Below are 22,122 nucleotides of genomic sequence, written 5' to 3'. Positions count from 1 at the left end.
TTTCAAGGCTAATTTTGTCAAGTGTTTCTGCCAATAGGCAGAAACGTGCAGATAGTCATGTCTTTATCCTGATCATCTTTGGAAGGTACCAAGTGACAAAGTTGTCCCAACTGAAGGCAGAACAGTTGAGCTCAGGACTGGAATCAATTGTTTCAGTCCACCAGAGGTGACAGGAAGACAATAAAAGCATACAGCTGGGAGGGCTTAGGTGGTGGTATTATTTTTTTATTTTCCCTCCAAATGAACTTGAGATGAGGTATATTGGGCTCCCAAGAGCACATTGACACTTGACAGCTGTTTTTCACCATATTTCTTGTTTAGAAAAGTCCATCTCCAAAACCACAGAAGAAATCACCTGCTGCATTTAACACCTTAAGTCAGCAGCAGCTTCTGATCAGCACAATGCTAAGAATTGAGTGTAGGGGGCCGGGAGGGGTTGAGGCCTCAGTGTGAAGGGCTAGACCCACTTCTGTTATTCTGGTAAACCAAAAAACCCAAGCTACAGCTGTGGGTTGAAAGGGAAGGAGGGAGGTGATGGACTGCAAACTCAGAGATCCTGAATGACCTAGATGAAAGATGAAACCCAAGAGGATAACTCTATGTACTGGCACAGTTTGCTGCAGTCTCCCCCAGCTCACATTTAAAAAATGTTGTTAAAGCTGCATTTTTAAAAACTTTAAAAACCTTAAGGGGCAAAGGAGCTGCTTTTTGCCAATCCAGGGGTGCTGACTGCATGAGCTGTTTTGTTGGTGAGATACCAGAGCTATACACAAGGGCTTCTCCAGATGCCACAGGACACCAGTGGCCATGAGCTAATGTATCACTCATAGCACCAAATATTGTTTTTAAACATTTCCATGGTCTCAGAATGCCAAAACCAAAAGATGCTGTCAGCTACCTATTGGAAGATTCAGCTTGAAGACTTGAACTGAAGGTGTAGGTTGAGCAAGCTGGGAGCAGAGAGAAAACTTCAGTCAAACAAACCAGCCACCTTAAGCCTTTAATCCTGTATGGGAAAAAGGAAAAGTTGAGAAAGACAAAAGTGAGGTTTTTTTGCAGCAGTATCTAGCAACTAATAAATGAAATATTACAATACCCCATAAGAGCTTTACTTGTCTGTTCCATTGAAGGAATATTTTCAATAGTTTCTACTACTTTTCCATCCCATTGCTAAAGAACACATTGCTGCTGATATGTGGGATATCCCAACACCTAGGTTTCACACTATATAGGCCTTTAACAGCATAGCCAATGATAAAAAGGTGCCAAAAGTCGCCCACTGTGTCTGACCAGAATAAATTGGCTTTTCTAATGCATCTTTATTTTTGAACACGACTGGTCTATAGACAGTTTATTTCACTAAGTTACACTTCTCTTTAAAGTAATTTTAACATGCAGCTCATAAATGTGTGTACTTAGAGATAACACCAGGGACCTGCTCAAACAGGGACCCAGTACCCATAGAGGAGTTACATGTCTATGTACAGCCCACAAGTATGAGGAGAAGAGAGGAAGTTTTTACTGTTTTAAGGGGGTGACTAAAGAACATGTTATGTTGTAGCAATGCTAAAATGACACTAGGCGTTTATGTTTTCTCATCCAAGATCCACTCTATGATGCCTAAAAGCGGAAATGCAAGCTACCTTTAGGATGTTTAAGTCAAAATACTTATAAGAAGAAGGATATGGGGGAGGGCAGAAGAGAATAAAGGGAAAATTCAAGATGTAACTTGGGAAATAAAATGTTTCTTTAAGTAAAAAATATTAATTGAGAGAAACCCAAACCAACAAGCCAATCTTATTTTACCAGTTGTATACCAGAATCATTAAAGACTTCCTTGTAGCAAAAAGCTACATAAGAGTGTTAAAAGCCTGATCTAAATAACTCTTCCTAGTATTCAAAAATGTCTCACACATGTGCAATGATTTTGTTACTCTACTTTAACCATCATGTACTTGGGAAACACTTATGCTTTCAAAAGCAAGATATCTACATACACATATAGCAGAAGCAATAGGGGACAAAAGAGATGGTTTCTTGATTTTCTTTTGATATACTTTGGAGATTAAGAAAGAATTTTCAGACTTTTCCTTACAATATAGAAGCAGGTACAGGAAAAGACATACACTGATTTATGATTATGATTTATACATGATCATACACTGATTTACATAATTGATACTCTATTAGTCTGCAATAGGCCGTTCTAGTATATTTGATAGAGAGAGAGGCTAATGGCAATACTTTGAGAGTTCTCAATATCCTTTTTATATCAGAGTTTGAGAATGTAGGAAGATTAGGATGTCTAATTGTTTGGGATTTTTTAATTAAACTAGTCAATCCCCAGGTCTTTTTCCTCTCCCTTGATCCCATTTATTAATATTCAAAACTGTGGTGAAAAACATACTGAAGGCAAATTTTAAACAATACTAACATCATCTCTCTCCCTTTCAAGTGCTGGAAGCAAAGTTCCATCAGTTTTATTAGCATTTCCCTTTGATTATTTTCCTTCTGCCTGCTCAGTCATCTTTTAATGAGTTGAAGAAAAGGAGGGAATGACATTGTCATCTTAAAACAAAGGACCATGCAGGAAAGCAAAAAGTTTTAATGTAGCCCATAAAATTTCACGTGGAAGGCAAATGAAGCATGAAAAGCAGTGTTTTATTCACTTTTCTTATAGTCGAAGTCTCCCTTTTACTGCACTGGAAGGAAAAAAAAATTAAGCAATCTACAAGACCCAAAGTATGGAAAGCCACAGTTTTTGTTCTAAATGCAAAGCAGGAAGTGCTATGTTCTTATCAAAACCCTCCTCCCAAGCTTATTTTGAAGCCAAAAAAGAAGTTCTACTTCAAGAAGTCTGATGAGTAACAACACAAGAAGAACTTTGTTTACCGTCAGAGTTCACTTTGAGCATAGAAAAATCTCTATACATCAACGAGAAGATCACAGCTCACAAACAAAAATTACTTACACTTTTCAAAACACAAACTGAAGAAATACCAACAGAAATACCAACAACCTGCAGAGGACTCTCATCTACTCATTTCCTTTTTCAAGTTCCTCCTACAGTCTCCTACAGTTTTAAAAGGTACAAACTGAAAAAGAACAACCGAAAAACCCGCCCCACTGCCCTCCTCCCAAAAAGTCCCACCCTACTTAAATGTTTCTGGCCCCCACCAAAAAGATTATTTAGGGAATTTTTTTCTGGATTTCAATGTTGCCCAAGCTTGAACTCAGAATAAATGGAGAAACACTTCAAACAGTGAAAAGCACTTACCAAGAGCCCTGTGAAGCAAGTAGTTTGAACTTAAAATAACTTCTCAAATATTTGAGAACAAATTAGTGGGGAAAAATAGGTGTTTAATGTTTGTAGTAAAGTGAACTCTAAGCCAAAGACAGAAGAGGTACTACTACATTGAAGAGTTATAGGTAATATTGCAAGAAGAAATGAAAAGAAAAACTTTTCTAAAAGAGAGGTTTGACAGTAAATGTTAGATACCTCAGAGGCTTTAATGAGTTTTTTTGTCTTTATGAAGGAATTTTGATTAAATATTACTAAGTAAACTGTTCTATTACTAAAACACCTTTTCAGTAGACAGTTCACACTTTCTGTTAACTGTTCTTTCAAATAAAAAGCAAAGACAGCACACTGCAAAAAAAACCACCAAAATAACTACACTTATGAAGAAATTATATCACCTTACCCTTCAGAAGAAAGCTGTGGGGCAGGGAAAGTAAACAGCTGTTTGAAAAAAAATGCTAGAGACATATTAAGTCCAAACTACATCCATATGTGTTGTCTGTTGGATTATAAGAAGTACTAACACTGTCTCTAGCTAAAAGCTTGTTGGGCTGGGGTTATTATTTTTTCAGCATCTGTGTTTGTGGTTTGCTTCATACCATTTTCTTTTAAACTTCATTTTAAAATGGAAGTAGGAGCGCTGTGTCTGTGTGGGTGTTTTTGTGAGTGCATGGTTAGGCAACATTACAAAAAATCTGACTCTGACTGTAGTAAGCACGTAGGCAGTGTTCCAGGGGAGAGAAAATTGCTCAGTGCAGGTTGTGGCAAGACAAACATGAACTTAAGAGGATATTTATATAAGATTATATTACACGAGTCTTTCAGACTGAAGATAATAAATACAATCCTTATCTACAATGATTTGTGTATTTTGCTGTCCTTTAGACTAGGTCTTTCTTATAAGTAAAAAATAAACCGATGTTAATGTAGTAATTGCTGAGGGTGTGGTAGAAGTGTGATTTAAATAGTTAGAGGGTGAAAGTTAGAGGAAGCATGACACAAGTAGGTCTGCTCCTCTTTTTCCTCCCTTTTGTTGGTAGTTCCTTGCACAAAGCTGTCTCTCTCTTCTTTGTGCCTATATTCATGATCTGTGCCTCTTCCATGCCTTCTGAGTCACTGAGCTGACCTTATCATTTCTGATTGACATGTAGCTGCTTTTTAATTCTGAATTCCCTTGGATCTTCTCACTGCTGCCAAGAAGCAGAGGCACCTACAAACCCTTGAAATGTGTCTTCTGAAGCACTAGCTGTGAGATCACAGACCCCATCAATATAGGATGGTACAAATATAAGAGCTCTCCCATAAATACACTGACTATCACCCTCTGCCTGAGAAAACAGCATTTACGGTGGACAGCCGTACCTTGGACTGGGCACAAGTTAAAATTATAAGGTCATGGACTGGTAAAACATTTTAGTTTTATTAAGTTTTGGCAGTCACATCTCTCCTTTGGTAAGCTGGACAAGTTTCTGTTATGTGGTTGTGTGGGGTGTTTTTGTCTCTTTTCCTGTGCCCTTGGGTATTTTTGGGTTAGTGAGCTCTGAAAGCAAAATAAGCAGCAACAAGCAGCAATTATCAAGAAAGCAGGCTGAGCAAAAAGTGGGTCTTTTTACTATTAGTCTTCCTTCCTCAGAATGACACATCAGACTTCAACGATCCTGGTAGCTTGCATGAGAGACAGGAAATGCCTGCCAGAAACTGATTTCTGCTGGCCAGCTGAAGTGGGCATGATGATGCAGTGTCTCAGCCTGCTGCTCCTGCAAGGCTGTGTTTTCTTTGGGATAAGAAATGCAAGGCAACAGGGCTTCAGGCTCATTAGCTCAGCTACAGGTATAATTAAGCACAACTGGAGAGAAGCTTTAGGTCTGCATTTGTTTTTAGATGGGAGAGATCCCAATAAGAATTCTTAAGTATAAGGTACCTCATTAGATCTATGAGCAGAGTTTTAAAGATTTTGACGTCTCCTTCACTCAAACCTCAGTCTGTACCAGGAACAGCCTACATGCAGAGTCTGACATTAACTTGATTTTCAACTCCTCCTTAGATTTTAAGACTTAGAAATTTGTTTGATATAGAGTCAGACAAAAATGCAAGGATTAATCAGGTGAACTGATTATCAAATAAAAATATTTATTTCAGTTACAAGCACAAGGTTTCTCTTATATTTCTAAGTCACAGAATCAAGGACTGAGTATGGTACTGGAGGTTAAAAAAGGAAAACCTAATCAAAACCACTTCAATCAATAGTTCAAATAACCAACCCATGCATCCTTGCCCTTCTCCTGCAAGATTCTTAATTCAAATAGAGTGCTGTACCTAACAACCCACCATCTGCTTTGTAGACCTAAATAAAAGGAAACAATGGTCCCGGGGCAGATTCTTGTGAAGAAATTTGGCAAGGTTTAAAATTGGGTGATACAGAGTTTGGAGTGAGATTCCTTTGTGTTTGAAATACTGTGGAAGAGACTTTTCCTCATATTGCTGTCATGGAGTTATACTTGGTTCCATAGCATATATATAACTCCATGGAGTTATACTATGGTGTTTCCATAGCTGTCTGCATTCTTCCCTCCCTTAATGCTGACAGATTGGAAAGGAGTGGATCAGGTTTCCAAATGAGTTGACTTCTTTTCCTTATATCTGTGGCATTATTTGTATAAGTGAACAAGCAGCAACAAGATCTGGTAAAGAAGAAAGTGTAAAACTTGTGTGGAGAAGACAGTGAAAATCCTGAAACACACCACAGGCTGAGGAGAGTGATTAATTGAGGTACTCTCTGTCAGTGACATGACTGTGTTCCCTGTTAATGGTGAGATTCCCAATATTAGCTGCCGTAACAGGTACAACCTTGTCAAGGTCAACTGATTACTCTAAGCAACACACTAATATGGCATATTCTATGTGATAATTTAGTAAAATATTACCATAACACAAGTGGAAAAAATGTTAGTTTGTTAGTGCCCACTATAAAATTGAAACTTCCACCCAGTCCTCAACTGCAACATACAATCACTTTGGGATGATACTGCTTTCTCTTAGGGAAATGGCAAATTTTGCTTTGAATAACTAATTTAATTTGTCTGTCTTGTTGGAAGATCATCTTCATTTACCAGTCCTAGAAACTGACTGGATTGCTTTGATCCATTCTGTACGCTCTGTGGATGAGGCTGCTTGCAAGTAATAGTGGATTTCATTTGCTGTGATGATTTCAAAGAGGATGTTGTCAGCATCATACTTCTTGGCTACAGGAAAAAAGTAAGAAAGTCAGGTATGAGAGAATAAAGTCTTGTACTTTCAATGTTTCCTCCTTTACACACTGTAAGGGGATCTCCTTTCTTTTTACAGCTCAGCCTGATCAGGCCTTCACAAACATTGGGTCCAAGACACGAGTCTCTCTCTCTCTTAGCGAAACCACTCATGAATTCTGCACATTTCACTTTCAGGAGTCACAGGTTTGTTGGTCTCAAATCATGGAAGGATCTGCAATCCTGCAGACAGATCCTATTCCCCAAACCATCCCATGCCTTGCCAGCTACAAAAATAAGATGTTTATGTCATATCTGTTTCTTTTCTGAGATGCCAACAAACTCTCTTGCTGGATATGATAGCCAGTGTTTCATGTGGAGAGGAGAATGCATGAAATTAATGTTTCTTGGTCCTTGCAGCAACACCTTTTGTGTTCCCACAACTTCTAGCTTTGGGAAGGAAGAGAATATCGACAGTAACAATTTTTTGGCATAACCCTTTCTAACATGAAGCTTCCATCCCAAATTCATTAACTAAAGAGATCAAACTCAGCTTAATTTGCCTAAAGGCCAGTTCTCCTAACACAGGGTTTGTGTCATCCTTTTGATCAGCCTTCCCCAAAGTGCTGACAATATACAAGATTCCCTATTCCTACTTTTACCATAGTGCCCTTCCCCAGTAATTCAGACAGAAGGAGAGAGATCAGTTACTAGAATTACTGAATGATTGTACATAGATTGCTTTGGAATAAAAAACACTTGTGATTTTAGGCAAATTGAAAGGAGGGGTTTGTATCAAAAATTTTTTAGAGAGCTCATTCAATATGGTTCCTTACTGTCTGGCATATCTTCCACTGCTGTCACCACGCAGCCCCTCAAGTGAATTGCTCCCAGTGGTTCTTCTCCCTGGAGAGAACATGAAATCAAAATGAAATGCAACACTTCTGAAACCAGCAGCATGTTAACATATGGCTACATTTCCAGAATGGAGACAAAACCATTTGATTACTTAGTATGTCTCACCTGAGAGAACAGAAAATTTTCAGTCGGTGTTGACATGGAAGGTTAGAGTTTTGGTTAAATACCCTAAATAAATAGGGAATCTCTTGTGATTTAGAATTCAGGATCTGCATAGTATGTAGTGTGGGAATGGGTCCATTAGAAATACACAAGAAATAGGATGCCATGTCTCAGCCTAGCATGGCAAATACCTCAAATATAAATTGCAAAATTACTGCATTGTGTTCATTTGCACTTAGGACCTAATTTGTTTTGATCAAGTGAGAGTATGCATTAATTCTAATTAATCACAAATAAGAGGTGAAAGATTGATGTTACTTATTCCCAGGTCTGGGGGGCACTTGCCACCCTGACTTTACAGCCCCAGAAACTATCCTTCACTCTGCTTTTCCAGAGGATGGCTAGGCCATGGAAGAACAGTCCCACTGTCCTGCCTGATCTTCCCTGTCACATTCTCATGCAAATACTCCTTTCAAGTACTTCTACAGGGCACTGGATTCAAAACAAACAGGGAAATAAACCAAATCTCTCTCACTCCAGCAGGATCATAATAGTGAAGATATGCAGGATCATCTCTTAAAACGAACTTTCTCACTTTCCAGTTCTTCCTCCGATGTCCCTAGGAAAATTCAAAACCAGGAATGTCACAGAGCTGCTTGGCCTGCATGCAAATCTTACCCACGCGTGAGAAGACGGGCAAATACAAAAGGGAAATAAACTGAATATTCTGGACAGGAAATACTCACTGGAGTATACTCACTTGAATCTGCCTTTTCTACATTTTAATCTTTTGCACAAGAACTGGGCTATCAAACTAGAACTGGGCTATCAAACAAACATATCACACAGTCTGGTAGTTATGATATTCACGAGAGTTCTGTGAGAACTGGGTTTAACTACTTGCTAGAAAACATGGCTGCAAAGTGCCTTGCAGGAAGGTACCTTGAATTATTGGCATGGATGAGCTGAAAGTCTTTCTGTCCCTGCAAAGATAACAACAACAAAAAAAAAAAGCTTATCTGGCTTAAACACCCTGGAGGGCTCATGGCTGAGAAGCTCAGGCAGAGATATGGACATAAGTGCCTCATGGCCCGTTTTCATGACTGAAAAGGATGGGTATGGAAGCATTTTCAGCAGAAGCAGGGACCCTCCCAAGCAATGACCCTCAACTCACTGAGGGTGACCAAGTTCAGACTAACACTGGTGGAAGATTGTCATGAAGCACTTCCTCTGGCACTTCAAAATACAAGTTTCTCAATTACCTCCTGTTTGCATGGAAGCTCTTACTAACTAGGTTGGTAAGGATGTGACAGAGTAAAAGACCAGCAAGGTGTGGGTCTAATTTCTTCCATTGAGTAAACTGATTAAACAAGAGAAATACTTGTTAGCACCACCAAAAAGTTCCTAGGCCCTCAAAGACTATTTTAACAGTGCAGGTTCAGACTCAATATTAGGAAGCATTTCTTTAGAGAGAGGGTGGTCAAATACTGCAACAGGCCACCTAGAGTCTTGAGCAATTCACCATGTCTGTCAATGTGTAAGAAGCTTTTGGACAACAAAACCCTTAATGTGCTTTAACCCTTGGTCAGCCCTGAAGTAGTCAGGCGGTTGGACCAGAGGATTGTTGCAAGTCCCTTCCACCTGATCCATTTTATTCATTGAAGAATCCTGATTTTGCCTTCAGTTCACTGATATCTGCTTGCAATGGCCTTGGAAACACAACATTCACTGTATTGCTTAAAGTTTTGCAGGAAATGAAGGTATCCCATTATCTTCTGTCTTATACATCAAATATTAGTGACTGAAACAACTCCTTTGGTCAAGCATGCTGAAAAAGTCCACGAAAACTGGCAACTAAATCCAGTTTTGTGTCCAGAGGGACACAGAGTGACAGCTTTTTTACCTGAGTTCAGTTTTGCATTGTACCAATGACTTGTCGCATCTTCTGTTTTAGGACTCTTTCCTAATTAAAGCTATCAACTGTTTTATTTTGTGGTAAGAGCAATTAACCTTGCAATATTTTTCCAGAGTCCTGCTGCTGTGCTGCAGCAAGTGTTCCTTGTGCAAAGGCAAGAGAGACAGAGAAGAAACCTGCCAAGAGTGGAGATGCCATAGGGTAGTTTCTCTCTTATCTAAAGCTTTTAAATGTAAAAGAGTAATCTTGCACCCATGGAACATCATCCTAGTGACAGGATGGAACATGGGCAGCACTGACCTGTTTCAGCAAACATCCTTGTTTTACAATTGTGCCTCTGAATTCTTCTTTTAGGACCACATCATCATCACTGGAATATCCCTCACAGAAAAATCCACTGTCTGGCTGCAAGACCACAAGAGAAATGTTACAGAAGTTACACAGCTGCTGCATGCTTATGTACATGTACCAATATGGCATCTTTTTGCTTCCCTCCATGCTGTTTTTTGCCACCCCAAAGAAGATATTATTATTATTATTGTTGTTGTTGCTATGGTTATTGTTAAATACTGGAAGAGCCTCCTGGTGAAGTTGAGGAGCTCTCCAAGTCACCGTGGACACATTTCAATGTGAGGTGGAACCACACTTCTAAGATATCAAATGAAGACATTGACTTTCTGTGGCCTCCTCACACCACACTGGCATTGAATCAATCTAAAAATAATCCAAAAGCAAGCAGGTCACACATGGGCTGCTACAAGAAGCACCCCAGGAGGCCACAAGGCTGCCTTTACCAGGAGTGTCTCTGCTAGCAGGGAAAGTCTCCCTAGCACAAACATATTTAGGAAAACAAATGAGTAGTGGGAGAGTCATTCTGCTGAAGCGAAGTGATTCCATGTGGTAAATATAAACAGAATTGCAATACCAATTTACTGTTTTTCACTTTATAGAAGGCATACTTTTTTGTTAGCATAAGCCCATAAGTCAAATATCTTTCAAACAGTATTTGATGTGATATTTCAAGTTCTCCAAATCAGTCCACACAATATGAAGTAATAAATGGAGAAGGCTGGGTATGACACCCAGAACAGGTTACTGGGGGATATTAAAAACTTTTACTTCTTTGCTCATGGGCAAGCTGTGTGTGTGCACGTTCACACTGAGTCAGATTTGATGTCTCTGCACAAAAATGGGTTTGTAGCTTCTGCCACTCTTTGAAGCCCTGTGAGAATGATTTACTCTCTTCTCTTCCACTGAATCAACAGGGAAACAGATGGTTAAATTCTGGTCACCAGTACAAAAACAGGAACAAAGTCTAAGTTAAAAAGAACCCAGCCTAAAGATGCATACTATGTGAGCCTTCTGTCATGCTTTGAGAATTCTCTACAAATTCATTTCCCACACTTAGCACTCAATTCACACTTAGAAGGTGCCAGAAAAAAAAAAAAGCTGTCCTAGTTACAACTATTAACGTGAGCAGGCTCATTCTGAGCATCACAGGATAAAGACAATTAAGACAGATTTCTCCACTTCTGTACAATCTTTCCTCCAGGATTTAAGAAGCCCTACAAGAAGCATGAGAAAAGCAGAGCATCAGTAAGTGAGACAATAAAAAACCAGAATCAATGCTCACAAAGTAATAGTAGGCATCACTGAGATCCAGGAAGGGGGTGTCTGACAGTCCCTCTGCAGCTGCCTTGGACGTGTCCCCAGCAGGCTGTAGGTAGCCTTCACTCAAGAGGGAAGAGGCAAGCAGGAGACCTTCTTTGCGATTTCGGATGGAGCTGCTGGACACCAGCCAGTCAATCACACAGGTGCCTGGTTACAAAGGAAAAAAATATCAACCACAAACCAAGAGAGACATGAAAAAGCCTAAAAGTACACAGGAAACAAGCCTACTCCATGTATTCATCAATCTCCTGAAAAATGTTCTTAGCAACAATATGGGGAGTTAATCTAGGGAGGTTCCTGGCCATCCAGCGAGGTACAGCCTTTCCAGCTGATGGCAGGGGCCGGGACAGCTCTCAAACACCATTTCTAGTGGAGAAGAGAGCTGGAAGGGGACACAGGGCTGAGCTGGGAAGCCTCAAAGGCAGAGACTGGGGATGTACAGAGGATAGCCAAGCCTGGATCCAGGCTGCTATGCTGCTAACATAATGCTGTTGGAAATCACCAAGGTTGGAAAATACCTCCAAGATCATCAGTCCAACCATTAACCCAACACTGGCATGTTGCCCCATAAGCAATGTCCTCAAGTGCTACATCTATGTGTTTTGAGCACAAATACAGATTTGATTTTGAGAGAAACAGGAATTACAATGGGACACCATTTGGTAATGAAAAATCCAGAATGGAATAATTCTTCTGTATTTAAGTGTTTCACTCTACAATCTACTCAAAAGATTATTTTAATCTTTCTAACTCTAGTAAAATTTCATTCTTCTCCTTTGTTTACCGTGGCCATAAACACTTGAACACTTTTCCAAGATATATCTTTGAGCATCACCTGAATTAGTGTCATGGTTTGAGCCTGGCACAGAGCCAGTGCCCCCCCATGAAAATGCCCTCACCCTGGTGTCTGCTGTGAGATGTGACCAGGAATAAGCAAAACAGGCTTTAGCTTAAACATAAAGAACACTTTATTACCTAAACTACAGGAAAATAGGGAAAGACTATAAGGAAAAGAAAAAAAAATTGAAAACCTTACAAAAACCACTTTTCCCCCTCCCCACTACCTGACTTTCCCAATCCGATACATTCTCCCAAATCATCAACTGCCCAGCCTTGGCCCCACATTTTAGTATACTCAAACTGCAGTTCATGAAGAGGAAAGGAGTCCTTCTTGTTCCATAGGCTTCCCCTGGAAACACACTGAAACCTCGTGTGCTTCCCTGTCACTTCGGCACTGCCCGGAAAAAGTCCTTTTGCCGCTTGTGACATCTTCCTTCCATGCCCAGTGCTCTCACCACTGACGCATGGCCAGAGCTGCTTTTAGGGTTGTCTTTCAAGGATGCCTTGTCTCACTCCAAAAAGGCACAGTCTCTGCTTTGGGACATCTGTCCCCCCCAATATTTTTCCAACCCCCTGGGGCCGGGGGGTCCTCACGAAGAACCCTCCTGGTTTTGAGCCACTGCTTCCCCCTAAGTGCAGTCTGTGTCACAGGAACAACTGAGTCCATGGCCACAAGAAAAGTCCAGCCAAAAGGCCACTCCAAATCATCTCTTCCCATTCAATCATCTCCACGTTCTTCGGGCCAGGTCCTTGTCTCATCTCATCTCCCTTCTTATTCAGCTTCGAGGAGGATTAGCATTTTTGCAAGGCCCCAATCATGAAAGAAAGGGTTAAAAGTTTCAGTCTCTGTCTATCTCAGAATGCTGGTACTCCCACAGGTGCTGCTGCTCCGCCGGCCAGGCTGCACTCTTCTCCCCCCCTTTCTCCTCCCGGGCTGGCTGCTATCACATTCAGACGCCGGCTCTCCTCTCTCTCCCTCCGGGGGGGGGATGACTGCCCGATGTCTCTTGGGGCTCCTCCACCCTTCCATCCTTGAGAGCTTTCTCACCCCCATCTCTGTCCAGGCCCCGGGCCTACCGCATGGCTGCCCCTCCCCCGCCCAGCAGCAAGGCTGGACAGGGGAGGGTGATCTGACCTCTTCGAAGCGACGTCCCAAGAGAGAGTGCCAAGGCCAGTGCCCTGCTTTTTAACCCCTGTGTATTCTCGGAGGTGTGTCCAAACCCCACTGGCTACACCAGGTGCCAGTCTCAAACCCAAAACCTTCATTGGTTTGACCACAGCTTCCCAGAATTCCCACTCCTTCCTGGTCAAACCACCACAATTAGTCAAGAAAAATATCAAACTTCTATGTGCTCTACAGAGTTTAGAGCTGTTTCACTTCTTTAGTTTTTCAACTTTGCGCTCCCTTTATTGTATAGAATAGAGGGACAGGCCCTCCTTACCTGTAAAGCAGTGATTAAACACTCTTTTATCTTTTTCCAGCTTCAACTCCTTTATTCCCTTTTCAGGATCTTTCATTGAGAGGTACAAAGCACTGTGCATGAAAAGAACGACATAAACTGTTAGCAAGTGAAAAGGTTTCGCCAGTTTGTACAACAATGTCATTGTCATCATGTTCAGCTCTCTGCAGAGCTGTAACATGGCTTAGTTTCATCTCTTGCATCTCCTGAAAAATTCAAGTTGCAAAAGCCTAGAGGTCTCACTACATTATTTCACAGCTGTGGGAGCAGAGGGCGGAGTGCACAAAGGGCTCACCACATCCCCCTATTTTGAGAATGCAACTACTTGTGGTGACTGTAGCATGAAGAGAGGAACACCCGCTGCTGAGGGACCTTCACAGGGCCCACAGACTCAGCAGGAGGGTTCACTGCTGTGCTCTGTGTTCACCCAAAGGTCCTGGGCTGAGCAGAAAACCTGTCCCTGTCCCAAAGCCTGCATGCTCTCAGATGATCTTGGCCCTGTGCAGTTTTACTGTCTTATAAGAACAATTCAGGCTCATTTTTGTCTTGGTATTTACAGCTCAGAGGCAGAAAACAAGTCATCCTTGATTTTGAAAAGTACTAACAGATTGCTTCCCTTTATCTCCTCTTCTCCCTTTGCCAGTTTCATGTTCTTTGGCAGGCACCACAGTCCCCTCACCATGCAAAAACTAGGCTAACATCAGAAGAAGAGAAGATAGAGAGCAAACAAAAGGTCTAAAATATTTTTTGTAACAAATGATTTATTGTATAAAATGCTTCTCCTGGAAGAGTCACACTTTGGCTGGCACATCCACTTGCACTCCATTATGCCCAGGAATCTCTTTATCAGCAAAAAATCTTTGATAAACAAGCATATTTTGGTAAATGATAGTATATTCAAAAAGATCTTTCCAGTTCTGATTGCCAGCTCATTTCTGACACATTGTACAAACTGAAGTTTTTAGTCATGCAAACAGGGCTGTGAGAGAATCCATGGACAGACAGGCTCATTGTTCTTAGTGGCCAAGGTTACATGTCTGACACACTGACTGCAGATGGAAGTAAATGGGAGAGCAAAGCCATGAGAACAAACCTCAGATTGATTGTTTCAGGCAATCTGATGGACTTCCTTGTGGATTTTCTGGCAAATCTTTGGCCTCCATCTATGTGATGAATTGCTTTCTTGATATCCCGCACCCAGGCATCTCTCTCCTCCAGGTAGGCAGCTTGAAAAAAGTGGTCCTGCTGCTTGGCCACAGTAAGCTTGAAGACAAACTGGAATAATAAGTTACAGGAGGTTTTTTTTAAAGTTGTTTTTGTGCAGCCAGTTGGGCACAATTAAGCTGCCACAGCATACAGCATACCTATGCCCAAGGACTATAGAAGGTGCCTTAGAGACACAGTAAAATGATAGAAATTTCAAAGAAAACCATGAACAAGCACTGCACATAACTGAATCCTTTTGTTACTTCACCGTCACTGATGCTGACATCATCAGCACATCCAAGGTCTGCTGTGGAGGCAGCTTTCCAGTCACAAAGAGAAACAGACAACTTTCCCAGGCATTGTTCTGGAAAAGGCTGTAAGGAGCTCAGAGAGAAGAATTATAAGCGATTCTTATCTTAACTTGCTGCACCTGGTGTTGGGAATATGTGGAATGTGTTATGGAGATATGTTTACAAAAGGGTGGTTTCTTAATTAGCCAATGCTGACGGTGTTTTAATTGAAGGACCAATCAGGTCCACCTGTAGTGAACTACAGTATAAAAGGAATGGGTTTCTTAATAAAATGATTTAGTCTTCTGTAAATGCATGGAGTGTGGCATTAGGTTTATCTGTGTTGTTTCTGACTCAATAGCAACAGTATGTGGCACCAGTACAGCTGCTGATTCTAACTTTTGCTGAGAAGTTCAACACAGCTGAAAGGCTGAAGTGATTCCTTGGAGTGGCTACCTGGAAAAGAGGCTAGACAAGATTAAGAGAATAAAAGTGGGTATTTATTAAAGGCCTTCAATAGGTACACTTTGGGCAGTCAGAAGCCTTCGAGGGGCTACACCCAAGATGGACAATGGTCATGAGTTTTTCAGACGGATATAAGTTTGGTCCATTTACATATCAGGAGTTAATATTCCAATTACAGCTTCAGGTAATGAAGTCATGTACCCCCAGTTTCTTCTCCCCAACTCACTTTTATTTATACTTTCAGGGCCTGGAACAGTGAGGTGTCCTTGGGCTTCAGGCCTAGAGAATCATTTTGTCTGACCAAAATGTGAAGCAGTAGCTAACACTTTATATGGAGTTTTGCAATTATACGCTGGGATTTGAAAAAGATGAAAATTAAAATCCTTAGGCATCAGAAGCATCCAGCCCCTGCAAGCTTACAATGGATGTAAATTTTTTTAATGTTTAGAGACATGTGAGCAGTCTGAAGAAGGAAAAATACCTCACATCATATTCAGCTACTGTCTCACAAGGGGAGAAAAGGTCATACACTAGAGAGTACCTGAGTATATTTGCAGCCTAGTAAACCTTTAATGGCTTAGTAGAGAGATGATACCTCCAACCCTTGACTACACCTTAGGATCACCTATCCAAACAACAATGGAAAGACTGTATTTCCTAAAAAATGAGAATAGATCATCTAGAGGTAGTTGTAAACAGAAAAAATAACAATAACCTGAAAAAAACCCAAACCAAAAAAAAAAAAACCAAACCCCAAAACCATCCAACAAAGTTCACACTGTTTGAACTCATTTCCATCCAGTGATCTTCTGGATGGAAAATCAGGATCTAATTAATCATGTTTCCTCTTCCTCTAGTGTCATGAGTGACACTAGTTGTTGTGTTATAATAAATATCACAGATTCTGACTCATCAGGTATCTAAAAATGCCAAGCTAGGCCACAAGCCAACAGCACAACTTGATTAGGGCAAGAAAAGCAAAGGCTACTGTCAAAGAGCAGCAAATTTACATCAGTGAAATCAGCACTCTGAATGAGTCTGCTGAAGCCCACGTTTGTAAATGATACATTTCTGAACATCCCTTACAAGCATTTTCCAAACTGTGGCAAACAGGAAAAAATCTGACATCCTGCAATTGTGCAGAAGTCCAACTGAATTTCATGGAAGATACATTTCAAACTTATAAAGCAACAAGTCCTCAAAGTCCATCTCAGATAGAAAAGTAGCCTTTTCTTATCTGATAATGTTCATATTTCCAGCAATACTCACCTTTTCTGTCATGCAGGAAAGACTTACATACTAAATATCAATGCACAGTGTATGACAAAAGCAAACAGAGAGATCTATCCAAATCCCAATATTCAACAGTCAAGCTAACACCCCAGATGAATAGAATGAAATATTGATGAGATTTATTACCAAAGGAAAAAAATAGCCTTCTCAAAGAGCTGAGAAGCAACCTAGAGTGAAATGCTAAGAAGAGTTTTTACTTCCAGCACACAGAGAAGACTGGCAAAGCCATTTCTTTTTAGCATTTACGAAGTTAGGCCAGTAAGTTATATGGACTTCCAGGCTTCCTCTGAAATTGGTAAAGAGGTTGATTCTCCAGTCCTAGATTTGACCAAGCCTCCCTCTGATGATGTACATCTGGTTGTGTTTTTGAGAAAATTAGACCGTTAGACTAAACTAAATACCAACATTTTACATATTTAAATTGGGAGAGATGAATCTAACCATGAGCAACCAAACAGGATAATGCTGTTCACAAGAAAACCATGGGGGAAATGGAAAAAGCTGAAGAATATCAGAATTTATGTTACATTAAACAATGATCAAACTTTAAATCAAGGACAGCAGACAGTGGTGAATGCATTTTGAAATATAATCTCAAAATATGCAGTTGCAGCCCCTTCTGAACAGCCTTTATCTGTGCTTAACAAATCCAAGATTGGTTCTTTTCCCCTCAGCACCTGCAATTTGCAATTGATGTAGTAAACAAAGCATGTTGGTGATGTGCTCTGAGCTTTCAAATGAAGTCCTGGTGCAGATACACAAGCTGATTTAAAAATTTAACCAGAGAAATATGGAAGTTTGTTTGTGGCCCAATAGTCCCTGTTCCAAACTGGGCCCAGACAGATGACACTATACTTAAAACTGACCCAGTGAGAATTATCCCACTATTCACCATACAGAATTCCTGTCCTTAAAATATACTTTCATTTCTAGCCATATAAACTTAAGAACCAGAGTAATTCCCATAAGAGGAATAACTGTATGCTTTGACATGTAACTAGTGAGAAGCCAGAACAGAATGCAGAAACATTGAATTCAGCAGTACTGTAAAGCTGTAAAATGCAAGATGTAAAAATAAAGATACTACATTTTCAAGGAATACATGTATGAACTTAGGTATAATCATATTGGGCAGTACTTGTAAGAACAATCCTGGTGATAGCTTTGCTCATATGAATAAACATGTTCAATTTTTGACTATTTGAAATTTTAAGCAAAAATCCATCTCCAGGGCTACTGGTTTATGGACTTGCAGAACAATCTCACCACCTCAATATGAAGGATCTGCTCCAATGCCTGCTGAAGTAATTTGGATTGTTTCCACTGACTTCAGCAAACCCTGCAGTAAATCTCATTTATGAAAAGCTATTTTGGATGCCTCAACCCCTGGGTCTCTCTTTGTCTTTATTATCCCTCAGAAAAGGCCCCAGTAACTAAAATGAAACATTATGTAAAGCTCATTATATAAAAACCCAATGTAAAATGAAGCATAACAGAAAACCCAGTGCAGCCAAAGGAACGATCTTCAGAGACTGTCACCCTTCCATAAAGATACAATGCATCTCCTGGAGACTGGTGCATCCCAAAGGATGGCTTTGGGCAGGTGAGGATCTCTCTCACTCTGCCTTCAGCAGACATCAGATACTTCAGACCTCCATGGCTGCTTTGTTGAATGCACATGTGCTGGTGAATTATTTTTCCTTTATTGTAAATATGTTACTGACATTCTCAAGCAACTACTGTGAAACAATGTTGATGGCAGTGCCTTTCTGAGAGTTAAAGGAAAAAGCCAAAACCCAACACAAAACTGTTTGAAGAAGAGTGCTTTGTGAAAAAAACTCAATTTCTACCATTATAATCTAGGTCTGTGATACTCTTGCATAGTACCCTTCATACCTGATATATAGAGTAAGGAGTGTTGTGCTGAGGCTTTTAATAAGATAATCAGCACAGGATTAACAGCAATCTTTGTTCTCTGCCTTATCCTTTTTCTATACTGTCTTAAAGACAGCTTGGAAGTTAACAGGCCATTTCTCTTGACAGATGTAAGTCTAAAAAGACTAAGTAAGGATCAGGGTGGGTTATTTTCATATAAATATGGGTTCTGCAGCAACAGCAACAAAAAACCAACACTACCACCATGCCCCCAAAACAAAAAAAAAACAAACAAAAAAAAAAAAAGGAAAGAACAAAAGCAGAAGAAAGAAAAGAATGAAAAAGCAAAGCCAGCAGGTCCAAATCTGACACAAGGGATCCTGATTCCACTTACTACCAAACCTAAGGACAGGTTTAAGTATCCTCACTTTACTCACATGAAAAAGTAAAGTTCACAATCTCAGCTGTGTCTCACACTTTATATTTTTCTAATACTCTCACAGAGACTTCTATCTTTAGTCAGGTATCCCTGCGGTAATTTTTTTTAACTGTGGTGGAATAATGTTCCAGATTCTGGGGGACCCCTTTGTCAGAGGAATTCATGGGGATGTCATGCCTATTTGATGAAACTGAGTAGACAAAATAATAAATTACTAATGATATGATTCTTTGCTCATATGAGAAATCCTGTTTTACCAACTATTTTTCAGGAACCCTGTAACAAAATATGTGTCACAGCATTTATCTCCTTCCTGTCTGAACAATACAGTTGTTCCTTGACAAAAAATAAATGTTTCTCCTTCTCACAAAATACTTTCCCACAACCATTTTTCTGTGGCACTTAGATTTACATTTTATACAGGAATTGTTGCCATTCAGCTGCAAAACATCCTCATACCAATAAAATTTAGTTCTGCTCTCTGAGAGATTCAGAAGTTTAATAAAAACCAACCAACCAGCCCCCAAGTGCTTTTTGAATTATACCTCTTGAAGTGTCCTGAATTCAAATAGTGCACAATTCCAAGCCTGCTTGTGACTTCCTAAGGCAAGTAAGAATCTCCACTAGGGTGAGTGCCAGGAATTTGCAACCATCACCCTTTTGCCTTTTCGGTGCTTCCAGAAATATAAGTGTACTGTCAATTCTTTTTGTAAAAAAAGTACGTACCATTCTTTTGCCAAAATCTTGGCATGGGCTGTGAACAGAGCTTCCTTTTAGTGGGATCATCCCTTTGGGACTGTTATCAGCCTTCCGCTTGTAGAATTCAATTCCATCTTCTAAGAGCACAACCCACATTGGCTTCCAGGTATTAAACATGCTGCCCTGCATCAATAAATCACAAATTTTGTTCAATGAAGAACTCTTCATGTGATACCCAAGGAAGATATGAGCTTCCAGAGAGTGTCTGATTGATGCTAAAATAACTACAGTTTTTGTTTCAAGGGGAACATGCCACAAACCTCACCCATCCAACTATGCAGTTAAATATTGTTATTTTTCTGACCACTATTTATTTCCCCTTGTAGTTGCTCTGCCAGTGGAAGCCACTGTGGATTTAAATAAAAGTAAAGGCTTTATCCTATGGGCTGTACTACAAAAGACTCCAAAGCAGGGGTTGCTGTGGAGTGGCAAATACCTTCCCAAAGACTGGATGTGCCTGTGGCCCACACACTGTCCTGAGGCAAGGTGATGTGACCTCTTAAACATCAAGGAAGAATAGTGAGATTAAACCCAATTAAGTGCAACTGTGTAGGCTGTGTCTATTTCATGTTGCCTCTTTGCCAAGATTCCACAGTATGTTTCCCTGCATCTTCCCAACCTGTTCAGAGTTAGTTTTCACTTCCACTCAATCCAAAACTACCCCACTTACCTTCTTAACCAAGTAGCCCTCCCTTATGCGCATTGGCTCTCGCTCCATGGCTTGGGCAATTCTGGTCTCAGCTCTGTCAGTGCTGGCTGTCGAGTTCCTCTGGCAGCAAAGTCTGTGGGATGGTGTTTTTACAGTACAACTGTGTCATTTCACAAGTTCCTCTCAATGCTAATCGCAAGCCCATTTCCTCTTACTGAGTGAGAGATAGGGAAATGCAGAAGTACGTGTGTATTTATAGTTTGTCTCTGACAGCACAGACAACAGCCTGACAAAACACTTCATTATCTCAAATACAGCCAGCCTTGATGACAGAGTCCTGGGAAGTTAAATAAGCACTTCAGTGCTCAGTCACAAGAAACTGGGCCTGCTCTGCAAATACATGAGCTCTACCAAAACACACAGGGCATGGTGGTGCTGCTGCCTGGCGTGTGCCAAAATATTTCAGAGACAGGTTTTCAATGCATCAATGCTTTCATTTCACCCTGCCTTCCAAAACTGGCTCTATGAGGGCAAGCATGTGTAGTCTGGCAGGAAGGTGGAGGACCCTCACTTAGTTAACAAGGATGCGCCCTCTGCTGGCGTAAGAAATTTGGTCAGGATTTGGATTTTGATGCTGAGGCCTCTCAAAGATGTCAGCTGTCAAATAGGCACAAATGGACTAGACCTGCACAGGTCTACATACAGCACTGACCACAAAACGCTTTCTACAATCATCTTTTACTTGCTGCAGAGCTTGTTTGGCTTTATTTGGGAAAATACAAGGCAAACCCATAGTTTTTTATACATACCAGAGTCACAATCCCTCTTCCCCATATAGAAAAGAGTGGGGGTATATGGGAAGCAATAAGAGGCTGCTTCGTGGTGTCTTGAAGCAGCCTCTTGTGTTCTTTGAAGCACAAGATTCCAGGTCACTTTTGCAGCTAACCTCATTCAGATAAGTGTTGATTGAGCCCAGAGTGACTCCATCTGTCACCTCTGCCAAGCTAAAAATTCCTAACCAGGGACTTTTTTCACAGACAGAAATTCCTGTTCTGCATATGACTCTCTGTCTCAGCCTTTACTCCAAAGGAAGTCTTACTCAGTAGTCTGACAAGGTCTGTGATAGGGACCAGAGGGTTAGCAGAGCTCTCAGAGACCTTTCCTAGACATTCCTCACTGATGCCTATTTAGTGGTATTCTCACAAATGAGACTCCACTCCTTCCTTGGTTATCTGTATCAATGCTTCACTATCCCAGCTGCTGAGTGTTTTTCCTCAATGTCTGAATGGAGAGTTTCCTTTTCTGGGTCTTTCTCAATGAGTTGCTGCTCAAGTGACACATCCAGTCTCTGTGCAGGCAGAGCACCTGTATGTACCATCTTTTTCAGGTTAAACACTTTAGCCAGAAACATTTTGGTTATGTCATGGTGCATTTTGTCCAAAGCATACCTTTTTGTGATAATTTAATCTATCACTATATTGTTTGGGGTTTCTAAAACCTGCAGTCCCAGTACATTGTTCCTTTGCTCATGTAAGTCATACTGTTGTAAGGATCTTATTGCTATTAGAGGCACTAGTTGCTGATGAAGAAAATAATCCATCAGTTTTCAAATTAAAGACTCTATGTATTCTCTAGCTGTGAAGCATACTTGAATTCAACAAATAGATTTTAAAATTATTAGAGACAGAAACTCA

General features: G+C 40.5%; 1 protein-coding gene across 1 annotated transcript in view; it reads right to left on the bottom strand.

Annotated features, from left to right (window-relative positions):
• The window catches only part of PLEK (pleckstrin), a 29,233-nt gene continuing 7,111 nt past the window's right edge, over positions 1–22,122 (bottom strand). Inside the window, exons 2-10 of the mRNA XM_026794944.2 lie at positions 20,450–20,561; positions 19,747–19,902; positions 14,546–14,727; positions 13,435–13,526; positions 11,115–11,299; positions 9,782–9,886; positions 8,102–8,185; positions 7,383–7,452; positions 1–6,543 (exon numbers count right to left, since the gene is read on the bottom strand). Coding sequence (XP_026650745.2) covers positions 6,404–6,543; positions 7,383–7,452; positions 8,102–8,185; positions 9,782–9,886; positions 11,115–11,299; positions 13,435–13,526; positions 14,546–14,727; positions 19,747–19,902; positions 20,450–20,561 — 1,126 coding nt within the window. The 3' untranslated portion in view covers positions 1–6,403. The remainder of the gene's footprint in view (positions 6,544–7,382; positions 7,453–8,101; positions 8,186–9,781; positions 9,887–11,114; positions 11,300–13,434; positions 13,527–14,545; positions 14,728–19,746; positions 19,903–20,449; positions 20,562–22,122) is intronic.

The sequence above is a fragment of the Zonotrichia albicollis genome, chromosome 3 (genome assembly GCF_047830755.1).
Source record: "Zonotrichia albicollis isolate bZonAlb1 chromosome 3, bZonAlb1.hap1, whole genome shotgun sequence".
Classification (NCBI taxonomy): domain Eukaryota; kingdom Metazoa; phylum Chordata; class Aves; order Passeriformes; family Passerellidae; genus Zonotrichia; species Zonotrichia albicollis.
Note: the sequence above shows the minus strand (reverse complement) of the source record. Positions and strands in the feature narration are given on the sequence as shown.